The 19,202-nt window shown below is 44.6% G+C and overlaps 1 protein-coding gene across 1 annotated transcript in view; it reads left to right on the forward strand.

Annotated features, from left to right (window-relative positions):
* Positions 1–17,418: 17,418 nt before the first annotated feature.
* Positions 17,419–19,202, forward strand: part of LOC120913806 (histone-lysine N-methyltransferase SETDB1-A-like) — a 36,405-nt gene continuing 34,621 nt past the window's right edge. Inside the window, exon 1 of the mRNA XM_040324049.1 lies at positions 17,419–18,825. Within this exon, the coding sequence (XP_040179983.1) occupies positions 17,793–18,825 (1,033 nt within the window). The 5' untranslated portion in view covers positions 17,419–17,792. The remainder of the gene's footprint in view (positions 18,826–19,202) is intronic.

A 19,202-nucleotide genomic window follows, 5' to 3' on the forward strand; every position in this document is an offset into this window, starting at 1 on the left:
AATAGCCCAGTCATGTGAGGATTGAAGCCAAGTTTCAGCAATACCGATTACATCATAGCTCTCCTCATGCACCAGAGCTTCCAACTCACCTGTTTTGCTTGGCAGACTTCTGGCATTGGTGAACAAACACTTAAATGTATTGTTACATTTTTCTCTAGTGTTTTTCATATAATTTATAGTAGTACAAATGGCACTATTATTTCCAATGGCTGTTTGCAACATGGGAACTTTCTTGTCACCTGCCATGACCCTCCCCCCATCTATCCCCATTCCACTCTCCATTAATGTCTGACCCCTAGCTGACCTGTGTACCCGATGTAATTCTAGTTCACCCTCCCCCCTCAATCCTAGTTTAAATACTCCTCCAGCATTCCCATAAACCTCTCCCCCAGCACAGCAGACCCCCTTCCATTCAAGTGCAAACCGTCCTTAGCATATAGGTTGCACCCCAATGAAAAGTCATCCCAGTGCTCTAGAAACCCAAATCCCTCCTTCCTACACCAGGTCTTTAGCCATGCATTCAGCTCTCTAATCTCCCCCTGCCTTTCCTGTGTTGCGCATGGCACAGGCAATATTTCAGAGAATATCACCTTGGAGGTCCTTCCCTTCATCTTGCAGCCTAGTTCTTTAAATTGATTCTTAAGGAGCCTCCACCTTCCATGTATACTGTCATTGGTTCCAACGTGGACCAAGACAGCTGGGTCATGCCCAGCCCCTCCCAGTAATTTATCCACCCGGTCCACCACATGCCGAACCCTGGCACCAGGGAGACAGCAAACCATTCGGTTGAAGCGATCCTGGCGACAAATTATTCTATCAGTCCTTCTGATTATAGAATCCCCTATTACCACCAACTGTCTAGGCCTACCTGCACTCCCCTCCCCACCTCTACTAGATGGGTTGCTCTCCCGGCTGTTAGGGGTAGCAGTAACATCTAGGGCTGCCACCTCTGTGTTTGCCACCTCCACATCATCACCCAAATTGGCAAATTTGTTTTGATGCACAAATACAGGACTGGCCTTCCCTTTCTGCACGCCCCTTCCACTCCCTCTAGCTACATTAACCCATCTCCCTATCTGATAATCCTGACTTGCCCCTCCACCCTCCACATCAACCTTACTGACCACCTGCTCAGCGAGCAGAGAACCCCTTTCAAGGTTGTCATTTCTACCCAGTGTTGCAACTTGCTCCTCCAGATCTCTAATACGAGCTTCCAGAAGGGCAACCTGCTCACATCTGTCACAGCGGTATCCATCTTGGAGCTGTTGCACCAATTTTGCATACATGTGACACACTGTGCACTGAGCAAACCCTTCAACCCTGCTAGCACTCATTTCCCAGTTACAATACAATTACTTGTAGGAAGTTTAAGAAGTTACTTACAGTTTTAGAAGACTCCTGTCTTAACTCTTGTTTTGAACTCCTGTTTTTTAACTCATCACTTGTATTCAAAAATCCCACTTCTGATCAGAAATTCCACAGATCTACTCTTAGCAAGGAGCCAGCTCTTATGGAGTTTTTACAGACACTTATATACTCACCTGTTACCAATTAAACACTCCCTTCTGATCAGAAATTCCACAGATCTACTCTTAGCAATTTATTATCATATACTTTACTAATATTACCATTTGTTGTAACTATTTATTACTAATTGTAACTGTCTTTATTATTTAATATTCAATAAACAAAATTGACAAGAAGAATCCATGTTTGTATACAGTATATATACATATTGTATATTGTTTGTTTCTTTGAAAATGCCTCTTTCCGTGGGTAGAAATTTTACCATTCAGGGTGCTTTATTTATGTATGTTTTTTTCAATGTTCTGATTAATGATCAATTGCTGAATATCTAGTTTCCTGGTATTCATAAATGCTGAGTGTCAGGTAAGAATTACGAAATCAAATATGTCAACATCCAATAAGGCTAGCTATGGTGAATCTGCGTGTGCGACGGCACATCAGCATACGCAAGGCACGCATAGCACACTAGTTGCCAGAATCCACTGGCCTATATAGGACAGCAGCTCCTCTCACAAATTGCTTGATTGTGTTCCTGAGCCCTTGTGCATTTACCCTTGGATTTCCTGTTGTGACCGGGCTTGCCTCTGACCTGTCTGATCTCCTCTCCTGGCTTTGACCCCTTGTTTCGATTTACAGACTCAGTATATGACCCCGGCTTGCATTTCGGGCTTTGCTATTTATTCCTGGCTTGCTGCATTCAGTATAAATCAGGTGACCATCGGTCCTACTCTTCAGAACCCGTCTGGCAACCTGTGCTTCTTTGGACACTGCACCTACTGTATCATCTTCAGGGGTGTACTGCACTTAGCCGCAAAGGGAGCCCTCTCTGCATTTTGGCCACCGACCAGGTATGTGAAACTGAGAATGTGTGGTTTCATTGGGCAATGTTCTTAGCCAGAGTCGGTGCAAGGATTTTTGTCTACTTAGGCGAAAGTGCTTTTTGCCCACCCCATCAATCCAGCACCCTCTACCCAAACGATCCTCCCGGCACACCAGCCATTGTGACAGGAGGGAAGTGTGAAAGGAGGGGGCAGTGGGACAATAGAGGGGCAGTGTGGTGGGCAGTGTGACAGGAGGGGGGCAGTAGAAGAAAGGGGGGCTGTAGGACAAGAGGGGGCAGTGGCACATGAGGGGGGCAGTGGGACAGGAGGTGGGCACCAGTCCCCCAGATCTCATCTGTCCTGCAGTGGCTCCTCCAGATAATGTCAGTGTGTAGTTGATGCCAGGGAGGGGAAGCTTTGCTCCGGGCATGCAGAAGACCTGTGGCAGCAGCTGCAGCACAGAGCGGGAGGGGGGCTCTTTCACCCGGACCTTCTTTTCTTTCTTCTACTTCGCCAACACCCCCTCACCTTTGGCACTGATTACAGCCTCAAGTCTTTTTGAGTATTATTCTACAAGCTTGGCACACCTATTTTTGGGCAGTTTCTCTTATTCTTCTTTGAAGAACCTCTCACGCTCCATCAGGTTGGATGGGGAGCTTCGGTGCATAGCCATTTTCAGATCTCTCCAGATATGTTCAATTGGGTTCAAGTCAGGGCTCTGGCTGGGCCACTCAAGGACATTCACAGAGTTGTCCTGCAGTAATCTCCTTTGTTATCTTGGCTGTGTGCTTAGGGTTGTTATCCTGTTGGAAGATGAAGCTTCACCCCAGTCTAAGGTCCAGAGCACTATGGAGCAGGTATTCATCAAGGATGTCTCTATACATTGCTGCATTTATCAATCCCTCGAGTCTCCCTGACTAGTCTCCCAGTTCCTGTCGCTGAAAAACATCCCCACAGCATGATGCCACCATGATGCTTCACTGTAGGGACAGTATTGGCCAGGTGATGAGCGGTGCCTGGTTTCCTCCAGACATGACACTTGCCATTCAGGCCAAGGAGTTCAATCTTTGTTTCATCAGACCAGAGAATTTTGTTTCTCATGGTCTGAGAGTCCTGAGAGTCCTTCAAGTGCCTTTTGGCAAAATCCAGGCGGGCTGTCTTGTGCCTTTTACTGAGGAGTGGCTTCTGTCTGGCCACTCTACCATACAAGCCTGATTAGTGGAGTGCTGCAGAGTTAGTTTTGAAAGTGCACTACACCTGCAGGATATAATAGAAGTCTATGGCAAAGTGCAGCTAACCTGCAGGAAAGCCACGGGTGCATTGCACCCGCGGTATGGGTAAACCGCAGAGCAACAGTGTGAAAGCAGCTTTAAGGCCCCGTACACACGACCGGATCTGTCCGCTGGGATTTATCCGCGGATCAGTTCCAGCGGACAGATCCGGTCGTGTGTAGGCCCGAGCGGACATTTTCCAGCGGATAAAAATCCAGCCGACGGATTTCCAGCGGATAAAAATTTCTTAGCATGCTAAGAAATCTATCCGCTGGAAGCCTGTCCTTCGGACTTATCTGGTCGTCTGTACAGACTCACCGGATAAGTCCGCTCGATCCCCATCCCTCGCATGCGTCGAAGTGATTCGACGAATGCGTCGAAGTGATTCGACGCATGCGTCGAAGTATTTACCTTCCAGGGTCGCGCACGTCGCCGTGTCATCGTCGCGGCGACGGTGCAATCACGTCACCGCGGATGTTTTCCGCTGGGATTTTGATCTGATGGTGTGTACAGCCATCAGATCAAAATCCGCCAGCGGACATATCCGATGGAAACGGTCCTTTTCACGCAATCGGTCTGACCCAGTCGAACCCTCCATTCACCTTTGATGAGAACTGCTAAAAAAAAAGTAACGGAAGGGGATCCGTCCCCTTCCCTCTGGGTGGATTGGAGGTCCCAAAGGGTAGAGTGGGCTGTGTCTGTGTCATCTCTGCATATGCAGAGTGCACACGGACCTGTCATCCACCCGCTTTGCATATTGTGGCCCGTGACCGGTTACCAAGTCACTTAAGTGGCCCTCACTCTTCAACAGGTTGGGCACCCCTGGTGTAGATAATCACCATCTCAACGGCACACAAAGCCATTTGACTTTCAACTGTGATTAGCTGTGGTCATTTTGATTAGCTCAGCATAAAAAGAGCTTTCCTGGAGCATTTTAATCCCTGGTAGTGAAACCGAAGCAAACAATCACTTATGGGTTGCACCATCAAACGATCTCCGGGATTAAGTTGTGGACAGACACAAGTCAGGCGATGGATACAAAAACATTTCAAAGGCTTCATCAATGCCTAGAAACACAGTAAAGTCTATTATTAAATGGATGGTATTTGGTACAACACAGACCCTCCCTGGATCAGGACGTTGCTCCAAACTGGATGAAAGAGCCAGGAGGAAACTGGTCAGAGGCTACCAAGAGGCCTACAGCAACTCTGAAGCAGTTGCAGAAGTTTATGACAAAGAGTGGTCATTGTGTGCGTGTTACAACAATATCACAAATTCTCCACAAATGTACCTTGTATGGGAGGGTTGCAAGAAAAATTCTACTCTAAAACGCACCTTGAAGATTCTGAGGCCACATGAAAGAAAGGTGAGACTAAAATGTTATGATTTGGCCTCAACACCAAATGCGGAAATTCCATGCAGCTTACCATCCAAATATCACCATTCCTACAGTAAAGCATGAAGGCGGTAATATCCTAAAAAAAAAAAAAAAAAGACAAAAAAAAATTGCATTTAAGATCCGACGGCGTAAGAGACTTATGCCTGTCGGATCTAATGGATATCTATGCGTAACTGATTCTAAGAATCAGTCGCATAGATACGACGGCCCAGATTAGGACTTACGACGGCGTACATGGCACTGCGCCGTCGTAAGCCCTTTGAGAATCTGGGCCTAGATGTGCAAAGTTAGTAGAGACATATCCCAACAGACTAAAGGATGTAATTAAAGTAAAAGGTGATTCAACAAAATACTAACATAAGGGGGTGATCCGTTTTTCCAACTCAGTGATTCTGTTTTTTTATTTTTATTTTCTGACATGTTGGTGTTATCACTTTTACTTGGATGTTATAAGTTTCACTGAGTAAAAACAGCTGGATAAAGCAAAATATGTGCCTGCCTTCATTTTAGGCTGCAAAGCAACAACATGGGATTATTTTAAAGGGGGTTGATTCTTCTCTATATATACAGTATCTCACAAAAGTAAGTACACCCTCACATTTTTTTAAATATTTTACTTTATATTTTCATGTGACAACACTGAAGAAATTACACTTTGCAACAATGTAAAGTAGTGAGTGTACAGCTTACACACAGCCATTAATGTCTAAACCGTTGGCAAAAAGTCAGTACACCCCTAAGTGAAAATGTCTGAATTGGGCCCAAAGTGTCCATATTTTGTGTGGCCACCATTATTTTCCAACACTGCCTTAATCCTCGTGGGCATGGAGTTCACCAGAGCTTCACAGCTTGCCACTTTGGTCCTCTTCCACTCCTCCATGAAAACCCCACGGAGGTGGTGAATGTTAGAGATCTTGCGCTCCTCCACCAATAATTTGAGGATGCCCCACAGATGCTCAATAGGGTTTAGGTCTGGAGACATGCTTGGCCAGTCCATCACATTTACCCTGAGCTTCTTTAGCAAGGAAGTGGTCGTCTTGGAGGTGTGTTTGGGGTCGTTATTATGTTGGAATACTGCCCTGCAGCCCAGTCTCCGAAGGGAGGGGGTCATGCTCTGCTTCAGTATGTCACAGTACATGTTGGCATTCATGGTTCCCTAAATGAACTGTAGCTCCCCAGTTCTGGCAGTACTCATGCAGCCCCAGAATATGAAACTCCCAACAACATGCTTGACTTTAGGCAAGAAACACTTGTCTTTGTACTCCTCCTGGCTGCCGCGACACACGCTTGACACCATCTGAACCAAATAAGTTTATCTTGGTCTCATCAGACCACAGGACATGGTTCCAGTAATCCATGTCCTTAGTCTGCTTGTCTTCAGCAAACTGTTTGCGGGCTTTCTTGTGCATCATCTTTAGAAGAAGCTTCCTTCTGGGATGACAGCCATGCAGACCAATTTGATGCAGTTTGTGGCATATGGTCTGAGATGGTGGAATACATTTATCCTCTCTGAAGAAGGTTTGACCTTACTCAACTCATGATTGTCGAGTATAGACATTATAATTAGATAACCGATAATTAATTATCCATTGCTCATTAGGGCCGCCCCTTCCCCCCTCCCTTTTTTTCTTTTTCTTTTCTTTCTTCTATTGTAATTTAGGAAACGGAAAATGGAAAGGTGATTCCAGGTATAGCTGGCAAGGGTCTCTTCCCAGGGTTGCTATAAAAAAAAACGGTGCTATATTTTAATAGGACAAACATAAAAGGTGTTATGTATTATTTGATCATTATGAGGACTATTATTTTACTATTACAATGCAATTGTTATGTTTTTTGCGAATATATGACTCCGGTGAGAACCTGGACTTATCTTTTTGTGGTTTAAATAAAATATTTGAAATAAATTGCGGTCATAATGCACTTAGATGGTGCTGCTCTTTCTGTCCTTTGTGTTCCCAGAGTCCATTGTAGCTCCTCTCCCCCACCCTGCTCTCACTTACCCTCCTACTCCCTCTCCCCCACCCTGCCCCCAATTACCCTCCTACTACCTCTCCCCCCACCCTGCCCTCACTTACCACCTACTCCCCCCCCACCCCAGCCAAGCCCAACTCCCTAACCACTTATCCACCTACTCTTCCTAGACGATAGGTATTGGTAATTGGTATCGGCGAGTACTTAACCACTTAACGACCCCTTCACGGCGATATACGTCGGCAGAATGGCACGGCTGGGCACATCAACGTATAGGTACGTTGTCCTTTAAGCCCAGCCGTGGGGTCGCGGGCGTGTGCCCACGGCGCGCTCCCGCGACCCGGTCCGAAACCCCGTGACCGCAGGACTCGCGGACCCGATCGCCGCTGGAGTCCTGCGATCGGTCCCCGGAGCTGAAGAATGGGGAGAGCGTGTGTAAACACGGCTTCCCCGTTCTTCACTGTGGCGGCAGCATCAATCGTGTAATCCCTTTTATAGGGGGACACAATCGATGACGTCACACCTACAGCCAAACCCCCCTACAGTTGTAAACACACTTCAGGTCACATATAACCCCATTAGCGCCCCCTGTGGTTAACTCCCAAACTGCAATTGTTATTTTCACAATAAACAATGCATTTTAAATGCATTTTTTGCTGTGAAAATGACAATGGTCCCAAAAATGTGTCAAAATTGTCCGAAGTGTCCGTCATAATGTCGCAGTCACACAAAAAATCAAAAAGTAAAAAATATTGCATTTTTTTCAAAATTGGTGATCTATTTTTGTTTAATAGCGCAAAAAATAAAAAACGCAGAGGTGATCAAATACCACCAAAAGAAAGCTCTATTTGTGGGAAAAAAAGGACGCCAATTTTGTTTGGGATCCACGTCGCACGACCGCGCAATTGTCATTTAAAGCGACGCAGTGCCGAATCGCAAAAAGGGGCAATGTCCTTTAGCTGCATTTTGGTCCGGGTCTTACGTGGTTAAAGAAAAGTATCAGTAAGCAGTGTTGAAAAAATGGATCCCTAATAATTATAATGCTATCTGCTACTCCCAAGGAGATGGTTTCAAAGGATTGGATATGGAACACAGCCTTTTAGTTGAAGGTACTGTGACAACCAGAGAGGATATCGATAAAGTGCTAAACCCTGCAGTAATACTACTCATGAACATAATTAAAAACATAATTAAAAACAGCAATTTTTAGCTTATAATCAACTCACAACTGCATAATCATAAATACATTTTTTCCAGTCTGTCGCAAGACCCAATAATTCCCCCAATGGTCACCACCAAGGTGAGTGATTAATGATAATGGTGGGGTCTTAGTTGTTCATTATTTGAAAAAAATAAAAATAAAAACATTTTCATGTTAGCAGCAGCACTGTTAAAAGCAACCCTATTAATTGCTTCAAAAAATTTGAGCTGAAGAACGCTTATACTCACCTCATCTCCGGTTGCCTTTCTCTCCTATCTTCCCTCTGTTCCAACACCGCAGCCTCCTTAAGCTTTTGAGTATTCAACACTTCTGGGAGTTTTGCATATTTGCAGCCTGAGTCTTTTAGTAACCAAGTTGGAAAAGGGAATTAAAGCGGAAGGAGGGTGACATTGACATCTGGTACTTTTGTAAGTGTTGACAGCCTGAAACTCTTGAAAATGTTGAATGACGGAGGCTGCAGTGCTCGAATGGAGTGAATGTAAGTAACAAGGGTCACTGGGGAGGTGGGTATTAAAGGTATTTTTTTGCCGGAGACCTTCAACTGTTTAAGCAATAGACAGGTCCCCTTTAATCTGCTTGTTTTTGATTAGGTGAAGAAAAGAGTGCTTTTGAAACAGCCGATGAGCAGATTATGTACAGTAGGTTTCAGTACATTTACATGGAAAATAGAAAGATTCCTAACAGTAAATTAAATTAGTGTTCTTATCTTTTGGTAATTTTTACCTAAAATTTTAAGTACAATTGTTTCAAATTAAAGTTTATTCCAATTTCATTTTATTTTAAGTATTATAGAAAATTATTTAACAAAAAACATAGGAGTTGCCTATTTTAGACAGCCTTACAGTAGGATAGCCAATGCAGTACTGTATTGTGATAACTATGTGGCTGTAATTACAAATGAGGAAAGGCCTTTAAGGCCAGGTTCACACTGCTCAGACGAAGTCAGACGACTTCCGATTCGACTTTTGCTTACGACTTTATGTCCGACTTCCATGTGACTTCAATGAATGGGATCCGACTTTGATCCAACCATACCAGGCTCTTTGAGTCTGGTATGAATCTTGATGCCCCCCCCCCCCCCAAGACCATACTAAAACCTTCGGTGTGAAGTGGATTTTAAAGGAGAACCCCCACGGCAAAAAAAAAGGAACGGTGTGGGGTCCCCCCCCCACAATCCATACCAGACTTTGGGGCAGGGGGGTACTTTGGGGCAGGGCGGGCTCTGCGTCGGGATCAGGGCCGGATTAACAATGGGGCTGATGGAGCTGCAGCTCCAGGCCCCTTTCTCAAGATAGGCCCATTTGCCAAAAAAAAAAAAAAAAAAAAAAAATTTTTTTTTTTTTTTTTTTTTAAGATTTTTTTTTTTCTAAGATCGAATTCGGGGGGTTGTAGCTCGATGACCAGAGGTCACAGAAACCCCACATTTGGGAGTAGGCATGGGAAGAGCTACCCCACAACTGGTTAAAATATGGGACGGCTATCATTTATGGTTCCGGAGATACGGGCCTGCTTGCACAGCCTGTCAGAAGCTACATTCAGAGCGGCCAATATAAATACAAGCTGACACACTGCAGCAGACTGATAGGATCACAGGGCTTATAATAATTATTTGTATATTACTCATGGTAATTAACCCCTTGCCACCCAGGCCAATTCTGACACTTCTCTACTACATGTAAAAATCATCATTTGTTTTTTGCTAGAAAATTACTCTATGGTGGTCTTTGCACTTTTTATGTTGCACGGTATAGAGCTGCACGATTCTGGCTAAAATGAGAATTGCAATTTTTTTGCTTAGAAGATAGATCACGATTCTCTCACGATTGTTGCGGCATAACATCATCTTTCACATTAAAAAAAAAAAAAAATGGGCTAACTTCACTGTTTTGTTTTTATGGTTTTTATTATTCATTGAAGTGGGAAAATGCAGTGTGACATAACATATTGCAGCAATAGCCATTGTATTCCCTAGAGTCTCTGCTAAAATATATATAATGTTTGGCAGTTCCAAGTAATTTTCTAGCAAATAATATTGCTTTCTAACTTAAGAAACAAGTGTTGGACTTTAAGTGGTTAAATTTAGTTACAATGTTAGTTAGTTACAATGTTTCATTTTGTTTACAAACTTTGCAGACTGCCCAGATTTGTTCTTTACACACAGAAGTGTATCCCTTTGATATAAGAAGGAAGTGTCAGTTACAATGTTTCCTGTTAAAAACTTGGCAGACTGCCCAGATATTTTCTTTTGACAGCTGAAAGTCTCTCCACTTGTTATATGAAAGAATCAGCAAACTCTGCATTGAAGATCGTCAGGGGGGTTGAATCGAGATCACGATTTTTTTAACGATTAATTGTGCAGCTCTACCACAGTATTTGCGCAGCAATTTTTCAAACATGTTTTTTTGGAAAAAAAAATTTCATTCATTAAAAAAACAGTTAGTTTTTTTTTTATCTTAATTTTTCTTTATTGTTTTCCAAAGAATAGACATATCTACAGATTTATATGTTTACATGTCGATAGTTCACATTGTCTGGTACAATTACATTATATTTCTACATATAACCAAGCATATATTATTTAAATTCCTTAATTTACCCCATCCCCTCCCTCTCTTCTCCCCCCTCCCACCCTCCCTATTAATGTTATGGACGTGTTATAAAAAAGTAGAGGCAGATATCTTGGTCTACATTGTCTTTTGAACAAAGGGGTAAAAGAGAAGAGAGTAGAATGGAAAAGAAAATAAAAAGAGAGAGAAAGAAAACAAAAAGGGAGAAAGTGTCTAATCTCAAAAACCTGGAAAGGGAATCCAGCATGTCCAGAACTGGAGAGAGCGATATTAGATTGATTTCTCCTTGTCGTTCGGCTTTACCAACTACTGGGATAAGGGGGGGTTTGTGGTCCCCCTATAGAGATTATCTCTCCACGGATATTCCCATTTCTGTCAGCCAAGGCTCCCACACTCTTCTAAACCTGTTGTAGTTTCCTTGCTTAATAAAGGCCACCCTCTCGCACCAAATCAGAGCATTGATGGTTTCAACCCAGTTCTCGACTGTTGGAGGAACATGCGCTTGCCATCTCTGTGCTATTAGCTTCCGAGCTTGGAAAAGGCACCTAAGCACGCTTTCCAAAGCTCCTGCAGGGATTCTATGGTTTTCCATGTCTCCTAGGAGGCAGGTTCTGGCCTCCGGCTCTAAAGAGGTCTTAAAGATTTTATTAATCCTATTTATCACTTCTATCCAATATCTAAAAAGCTTGGGGCATCTCCAGAACATGTGGATGAAATCCCCTGTTGCTTTGCACCTGGGGCATTCATCACTTGCATTCCAGCCTAGTACGAACATTTTTTTAGGGGTGTAATAGACCCTGTGCAGTAGGAATAGATGGGACAATCTCTGTGCAGGGGCAATTGACACCGATGTTCCTCTCTGTAAGATTTGGTTCCACTGCTCAGAGGTTAACAATCCAATGTCTCTTTCCCACCTTTCTCGGCTTTTAGAGACCCCGGTTTGACTTATGGCTTTAGCCCCCAATTTCCCGTACAGTACAGAGATTTGACCTTTTGTGATGTTAGTCTGAATCATTTTAAGAAGCACAGGGGTATGGGTCCTAACCATTGGATGAATCTTAAACTGGGTTTGGAGGGCGTGCCTGACTTGTAGATAATTGAAGAATGTTTTATTTGGTATGTTGAATTCACCCCTCAATTTCGAAAACGTTTTGATTAAGTTTCCCTCGTACATGTGTAATAGCCGTGTTATTCCCTGATTCTCCCAGATCTTAGGGATTTCAATATCTTTAAGTTCTGTCAAGTTTTCATTGTGCCCAAGGGGGGCATACTCAGTTACACCAGTATATCCCAGCAAAGCTTTAGTAGTTTGCCACACTTTGTTGATTAGCTTTACAGTTGGGCACTGATGGCGAAGCGAGTTTGCTTCCAGGGCTTCTATTAGGATTTTATGTGGGGACCTTAATAGGATTAATCTAAAGTCGTTGTTACCCGGATTTTGAATACCACAACCCAACATGTGTTGCAACTGAGATGCCAGAAAATATGTTCTAGGGTGTGGGACCGCCATCCCCCCCTCCTTCACCGGGAGCTGCATAGTCTGCAGTCTAATTCTGGCCTGGCCTCCCTTCCACATTAACTCCCTGAATAATGTTTCCATTCGTTTGAACCATATTTGGTTCACCCAAATTGGAGAGTTGTGAAGAACATATAGTATCTGGGGTAGCCAAAAAAACAGTTAGTTAGTTAAGTTAGCACAATTTTTTTTGGTATCCTATTTTTTTAGGTTACATGTTTAGAGTTACAGAGGAGGTCTAGTACTAGAATTATTGGGCCTGATTCCCAAAAGAGATACGCAGACTTAACTGCTGTTCAGTCTGTGCCTAACTTTGGAAACGATTCTCAAAAGGCTTTTTCCAAAGTTAGGCAGAAAATCTGACATGTGTAAGACACTTACACGGTCAGATCTTAGGATGCAGTACCGCATCCGCCGCTGGGGGCATTTCTCATGGAAATGCAGCTTTGAGTATGCAAATGAGGACTTAAGCAGATTCTCAAAGCATTTCAGCATTGTGATTTCTGCGTAAGTTCCGATTTTGCTTGCGCAAAACTAGGGCTGGTTTTACAATGTGTAAAGTTAGTCACACCTTGTAAAGGCCCATTCAAGCGACGGCATTTGGTATGCATTCCTGAGGGAGAACTCCACGGCAATTTTTAAATTCAAAACCGGCATGGGTTCCCCCCCCCAGGAGCATACCAGGCCCTTAGGTCGTGTTAGCTCGTAATTGAGCTAACACACAAAGATAGCAGGCAGCCAGCGCTGAAGAAGAAGGCACCAGACATCTGCAGAAGAACCGGGGTTCGCCGAGTCAACAGCGGAGAGCGGCGAAGATAGAAGAAGACCCCCGGAGAGCGGAGAAGCCCCCCCCGGAGAGCGGAAGAAGAAACCCCCCCCGGAGAGTGGAAGAAGACCCCCGGAGAGTGGAAGAAGACCCCCGGAGAGTGGAAGAAGAAGCCCCCCCTGGTAATAGAGCTAATAAAGAAGACAGGGGGGGCCTCCGGAGCAGAATAATAAATTATTTTAAAAACCCTTGTGTTGTGTGTTTACTAACTTTTACTTTTTGCCTCCAGGTGAATGGGTAGGGGTACGATGTACCCCATATCCATTCACTTAGGGTGGGGGGCCGGTATCTGGGGGCCCCCTTATTTGAGGGGACTCCCAGATTCCGATAAGCCCCCGCCCGCAGACCCCGACAACCAACGGCAAGGGTTGTCGGGAAGAGGTCCTGTCCTCATCAACATGGGGACAGGGTGCTCTGGGGTGGGGGGGCCCGCAGTGCGCCCCCCTGCCCCAGAGCACCCAACCCCCCCATGTTGAGGGCATGCGGCCTGGCACGGCTCAGGAGGGGGGGCGCTCGCTCGTCCCCACTCCCTTCCTGACCGGCCGGGTAGCGTGCTTTGGATACGGGTCTGGTATGGATTGTAGGGGGACCCCCTACGTCGATTTTTCGGCGTAGGGGGGTCTCCTTACAACCCATACCAGACCTAAGGACCTGGTATGCTCCTGGGGGGGGGAACCCATGCCGGTTTTTTCTTTGAAAATTGGCATGGAGTTCTCCCTCTCAGGAATGCATGCTGAGCGACGCTGTCATTTTTTTTTATAATTATTTGTTTTCCCGGCGCGTATATTTTTTTTCACCCGTCGCAACTTTAGTGTCCCGTCGCAATCTTCAAAGCCGCCCGGCGTCAATTACGTTCGCGCGCTGCACGTCGGGAAAATTACGTCACACGCATGCGCAGTACGGCCGGCGCGGGAGCGCTCCTCATTTAAATTTTAAACGCCCCCCGGAGAGGAGGACCGCCTTGCGACGGCGGCACTTAAGTTACACGGCCTGAAATTTCTAGGTAAGTGCTTTGAAGATCGGGCTCTTAGGTAGAGATTTTAAGTCAGTGTAACTTAACTGCTGAAAGTTAAGTTAGGCAGCTTTTTTGAGAATTTGGCCCTCTGTTCTCGCTCTAACGATCGTGGCGTATGTAACCTGTGTGTATCTGGCTCTGATACTACCAGTGCCTACCCAGCCACTGACTAGTATCTCTCCCCAGCCTGTCCCCACACACCCTCTCACCTGCTGACCTGTGGATGGGGGAATCACTCCTGCAGTGTTATTGTGTTCTGCCAGTGCGTACAATGATCAGTGTTGCTAACTTTAGCTGGCAGCACTGATTGTTTTTAGAAAAAAAAACAGGCTGGTTGTACTCAAGTTGATTAATAGATTGACTTGTGTAAAACCAGCTAGCCCATACATAGATTGACTATGGCTGGTCTCTGCATAATTGGCGTAATTTCAATCCATGTATGACCCGCTTAACCACTACTCAGTCCCTAAATATCCTTCCACTCCTGTATATAGTGCTCACTGTCATACTCTCCACACTCATCTCCTGTACATAGTGCCCACTGTCATACTCTCCACACTTCTCTCCTATACATAGTACCCACTGTCATACCCTACACACTCCTCTCCTGTACATAGTGCCCACTGTCATACCCTTCACACTCCTCTCCTGTACATAGTGCCTGCTGTCATACACTTCTCTCCTGTACTTAGTGCCCACTGTCGCACCCTCCACACTCCTCTCCTGTACATACTGCTCACTGTCATACCCTCCACACTCCTCTCCTATACATAGTGCCCACTGTCATACCCTCCACACTCCTCTCCTATACATAGTGTTCACTGTCATACCCTCCACACTCCTCTCCTATACATAGAGCCCACTATCATACCGTCTACATTCCTCTCCTGTACATACTGCCCAGTGTCATACCCTCCACACTCCTCTCCTGTACATACTGCCCCATCATACCCTCCACACTTCTCTCTGGTACGTACTACCCTCTGTCATACCCCCTCACTCTTCCTGTACATACTGCCAATTGTCATACCCTTCACACTCCTCTCCTGTACATAGTGCTTTTTTCCGTACCCTTTGTACTCCTCTCCTGTACATAGTGCCCACTGTTAGACCCTCCACATTCCTCTCCCTCACCTGCACATACTTCCCACTTATATACCATCCATACTCCTCCCCTATGTCGCTTACCCACAAAAACAGTTCTTTAAAATTATACTGAATATCCTCAATGTTACCAGCTCTAGAATGGACACACTTTTGTTAGTTCAACTAAAGGAAATCTCAGTTCTCATATTTGTTCTGCCCCATTATTAGTACTCCTTTAATTTTGTGATTACTACTATGATGTATAGAGGAACATCGGGGATCTCAGCTACTCTAAATATAGCACTTATATAAAAAAGTGGCCCTGAAAATATTTTTTAAATGTTGGCAACTGTGCACTTAGGCACTGCCCAAGGGCCACCGTCCACCGGGTCAGTAGGGGGCCCCATGAGAGGCTCCTGGGATCCTGTGATAATAAAGCGGTAGTAAACTTTCCTGACATTACTACTTTTTAGAGGCCCTGGGGTAGGTTATGCCACAACGTACAAGTATGCACAGCATATTAGCACATTAGTGTACACTTACATTTTCAGACTGAGCTCTCCAGTGCTGCGCTGTGATGAATCCGGCGGGACCTGGACACTTCCAACTTCACCCGTTCTTCCTTCTGGGTTCTGTGCCTTTGGTCACTTGCCTTGGCTGGGCTGCGTTCATGTCATTCCCACGCATTTATTTATTATTTATTACACCCCATTCACACCTCCGCGACAAAACGCCCGACGCCGGCCGCTCGTGCCGCTGGAGGGGAGAATTCCCATTGCTGTCTATGAGATGGTTCACATCTCATAGACGCCGTACACCTGCGGCATGAAAAAAAGTCCCGGACCCTTTTTTTCCGGCAGCATTGGCATTCGGCCATACAAAGCAATAGGAAGGATTTGTAAAAAAAAGTTACACTATTCGCGGCAAAATACGCCGCGTACGCGGCGTTACTTGTCGCGGAGGTGTGAATGCAGCCTAAAAGGCCCCACCAAAATCCTCAGCACCAGGCCCATGATGTTCTTAATCTGTCCCTGGTCGGGATCAAACATCAGTGAAAGAAAAAGAAACAGCAGAAGAACCAGTGGAAGAAGACAGCAGAGGGAGAGGAACCAGAGGAAGAAGACTGGAGGGAGAAGACATCACCAGAGAAAGAAAACATGTTGGAGCTACGACGGAGGACATTCTTCATTTTTAATCTAGGACTTTGTCAAAAACCTGTGTACTGTTTTCATTTATTTTTGACACATTTTGTACCTCTACTCTTTCAGATAAGGGGGGCCAGATAAGGTGGGCCCCCTGCCCACAGACCCCTACAACAACCGCCCAGGGCTGCTGGGAAGAGGCCCTTGTCCTCATCAAGCTGGGGACAAGGTGGTTTGGGGCATGTGGCCTGGTATGGTCCATGAGGGGGGCTGCTCGCTAGTCCGACCCCCTTTCCTGACCTGCTGGGCTGTGTGCTTGGATAAGAGTCTGGTATGGATTTTGGGGGGGCCATGCCTTTTTTTTATTTTGGCGTGGGAAATCCCCTTAAAATTCATACCAGACCGAAGGGTTGGCTATGGTCTTGGGGGGCCACGCCGGTTTTTTGTTTTATTAATTTGGCGTGAGGTTCCCCTTCATGATCCTCAGAGTACGGGTTGCATTCCACAAGCAGGATCAGTTAAGGTAATGATCCAACTTGGATGCGACTTACATTTAAATCAATGGGCCAAAATCGTGCCCAAGTCAGACCAAAGAAGTGCAGGAACCTTTTTCAAAGTCAGACCTACACAAGTCGGACCAGTTAAGACGGCTCTCATATGGAAATATTGATTAATACATGTCATGCAATGTGCTCCCAAAGTCGGAGCATAGTCGCACCAGTGTGAAAGGTGAAAATTCTAATATATATTATTATATAATGACTTGTGGTAATCTATAAACCCACTCAAACTTCATAAACTTATACAATAGGCTGCCAATAAATTGAATAATATTTATGAACTTTTGGGAAATTGGATTTAGATCATTTAATGACCAACAGTAACAAAATAGGATAACTTGAACAGAATAGAAACACTTTCCCTCGTTTTGCAAATCCAAGAATGGAATTCTTTGTGTGTGTGTGTTATATGTGTACAGAGAGACCAGAAAGAGGTGAGAGACACACACACAAACAGAAAGTATGCAAGGTTCCGTTTGAAAAGGGAGGTGTTATCAGTGGAGGAGGAGGTGGAAAATGAATTCAGAGAAGACAGAACGGAGTCTCTTATTCAGTGAAAAGGCGGCATATAATGTGAAAAAGATTCCCTACAGCTAACAAGAGCCACCATGATGAAGAGACTTCAGTGATTTTATACTTGAATTAGATATTACAGGAACTTTAAAAGTAATTCAAGAAATGCGGTAGATTTAGACACCTTGCTACCTAGCCTGATGCAACCAGTGAGCCAGTAAACTACTTATTCAACCTGAGGTGAAGTAGCAAGATTGAGAATCCAACAACAGCTTGCTGAGTCAAGTGTGTTCAATCCTGAAGAAACATTTGAACATTCTTAAATTTACAGTGTCTGTAGAAACCTGCATAGAACAATGCCTCCTCTCTTCTTCATCCCTTTCCTTTTACTGCTGATGTCACATGGAGCACAACCTGATGGCCCAAGAGGTTCCTGGCGTCGCAGATTTAGATGGGAAAGTAATGGACGAGTTTTCAGCCTCCAGAGCTCAGGTTCTGATCACAGAGCTGGTACTTTCTACATTTCGGAGGTACATAACCCTGTTAAACCAAGGAGACCTGCAGGACCTCAGACAAGAGACTTCATCAGTAATGGTAAACCAAGTCATGCTGAAGAACAACTTAACCTCAGTCAAACTCCCACCCAAAGGAGTGATACTCCTTTGAGAATTTACACAAGCAATAAGGAACATATATCTTCCACCCACAAAACCAAAGGAATTCAGCAAGAGTCGATGCAAAGAAATGATATCACACAAGTATACCCTACAACAATTAAGAGTAAAAAGCAGACTTCAACTGAGTACATGGCAGTCACAGAAACAACAAGTACACAGAAAAATGAGGCTATGCATAGGGTATCTACGCAGAGCAGCGCAATGCAAACAAGTAAAGCAACTCCACAGTCTGCATCCCAAAGAAGTTATGCAACTCCTGCACAGCCTAACAGAATGACCCAAAGAATTCCTACAGAGGTTAGTGATGTTCTGCTGAGAAATGACATCCCATTGCATAGTACTATAACTCAGAAGAATGATGCTACACAACAGAGGTCTGTCACCCAAAGGAATGACATTACACAACGGACCTCTGTCACTCCAAGGAGTAACATTACACAGTGGAGTCCTGTCACCATGAATAATGAAGTATCAGAAAGGACTGACATCACTCAAAATAGTAATGCAATTCAAAGGGCAATCACCCCGCAAAGACAATTAAATTCTGTAAGCTCTGACAGGGAGACACCCTCAAATGCCCTTCCAATAGGCTCTTCTGTCGCGCAGAGAATGGCTGGAGATGACCCACGAAACCCTTACAAACCTCGAAATGTTTTGACATCCAATTTAGCCCCTGCAGGTAGAAGGCTAGGAGCACGGCCCTATCAATATGGTAAGTTTATTTAGGGTTTTATGGGGCCAGTTCACTAGGTTGTAAGTTTAACGCGTAATAATTTTTTTAAATTAAAATGTAAACATAAACAAATAGGTCACATATAAAATCATTGCATAGGTGTGTAAATGTTGTTTTCAGACTCAAAAAGCTACATAAACTTTGCAAGATTTTATTTTTTTTACTCACAATAAGTTAACTTACCTCCCCCTCGAGGGGAAGGGCCCTTTAACACTTGTGTGTTGTGATAATGGGCACCACAATGCATGGCAATGCACCTGTTCTGCATGCAGTGCTTTGTGATGCCATTCCATGTATATGTCAGCCAATGCTCTGTACAGTAAAGCCTAACGCACAACAATGCTAGGGGACGAGTT

The sequence above is a fragment of the Rana temporaria genome, chromosome 1 (genome assembly GCF_905171775.1).
Source record: "Rana temporaria chromosome 1, aRanTem1.1, whole genome shotgun sequence".
Taxonomy (NCBI): Eukaryota; Metazoa; Chordata; class Amphibia; order Anura; family Ranidae; genus Rana; species Rana temporaria.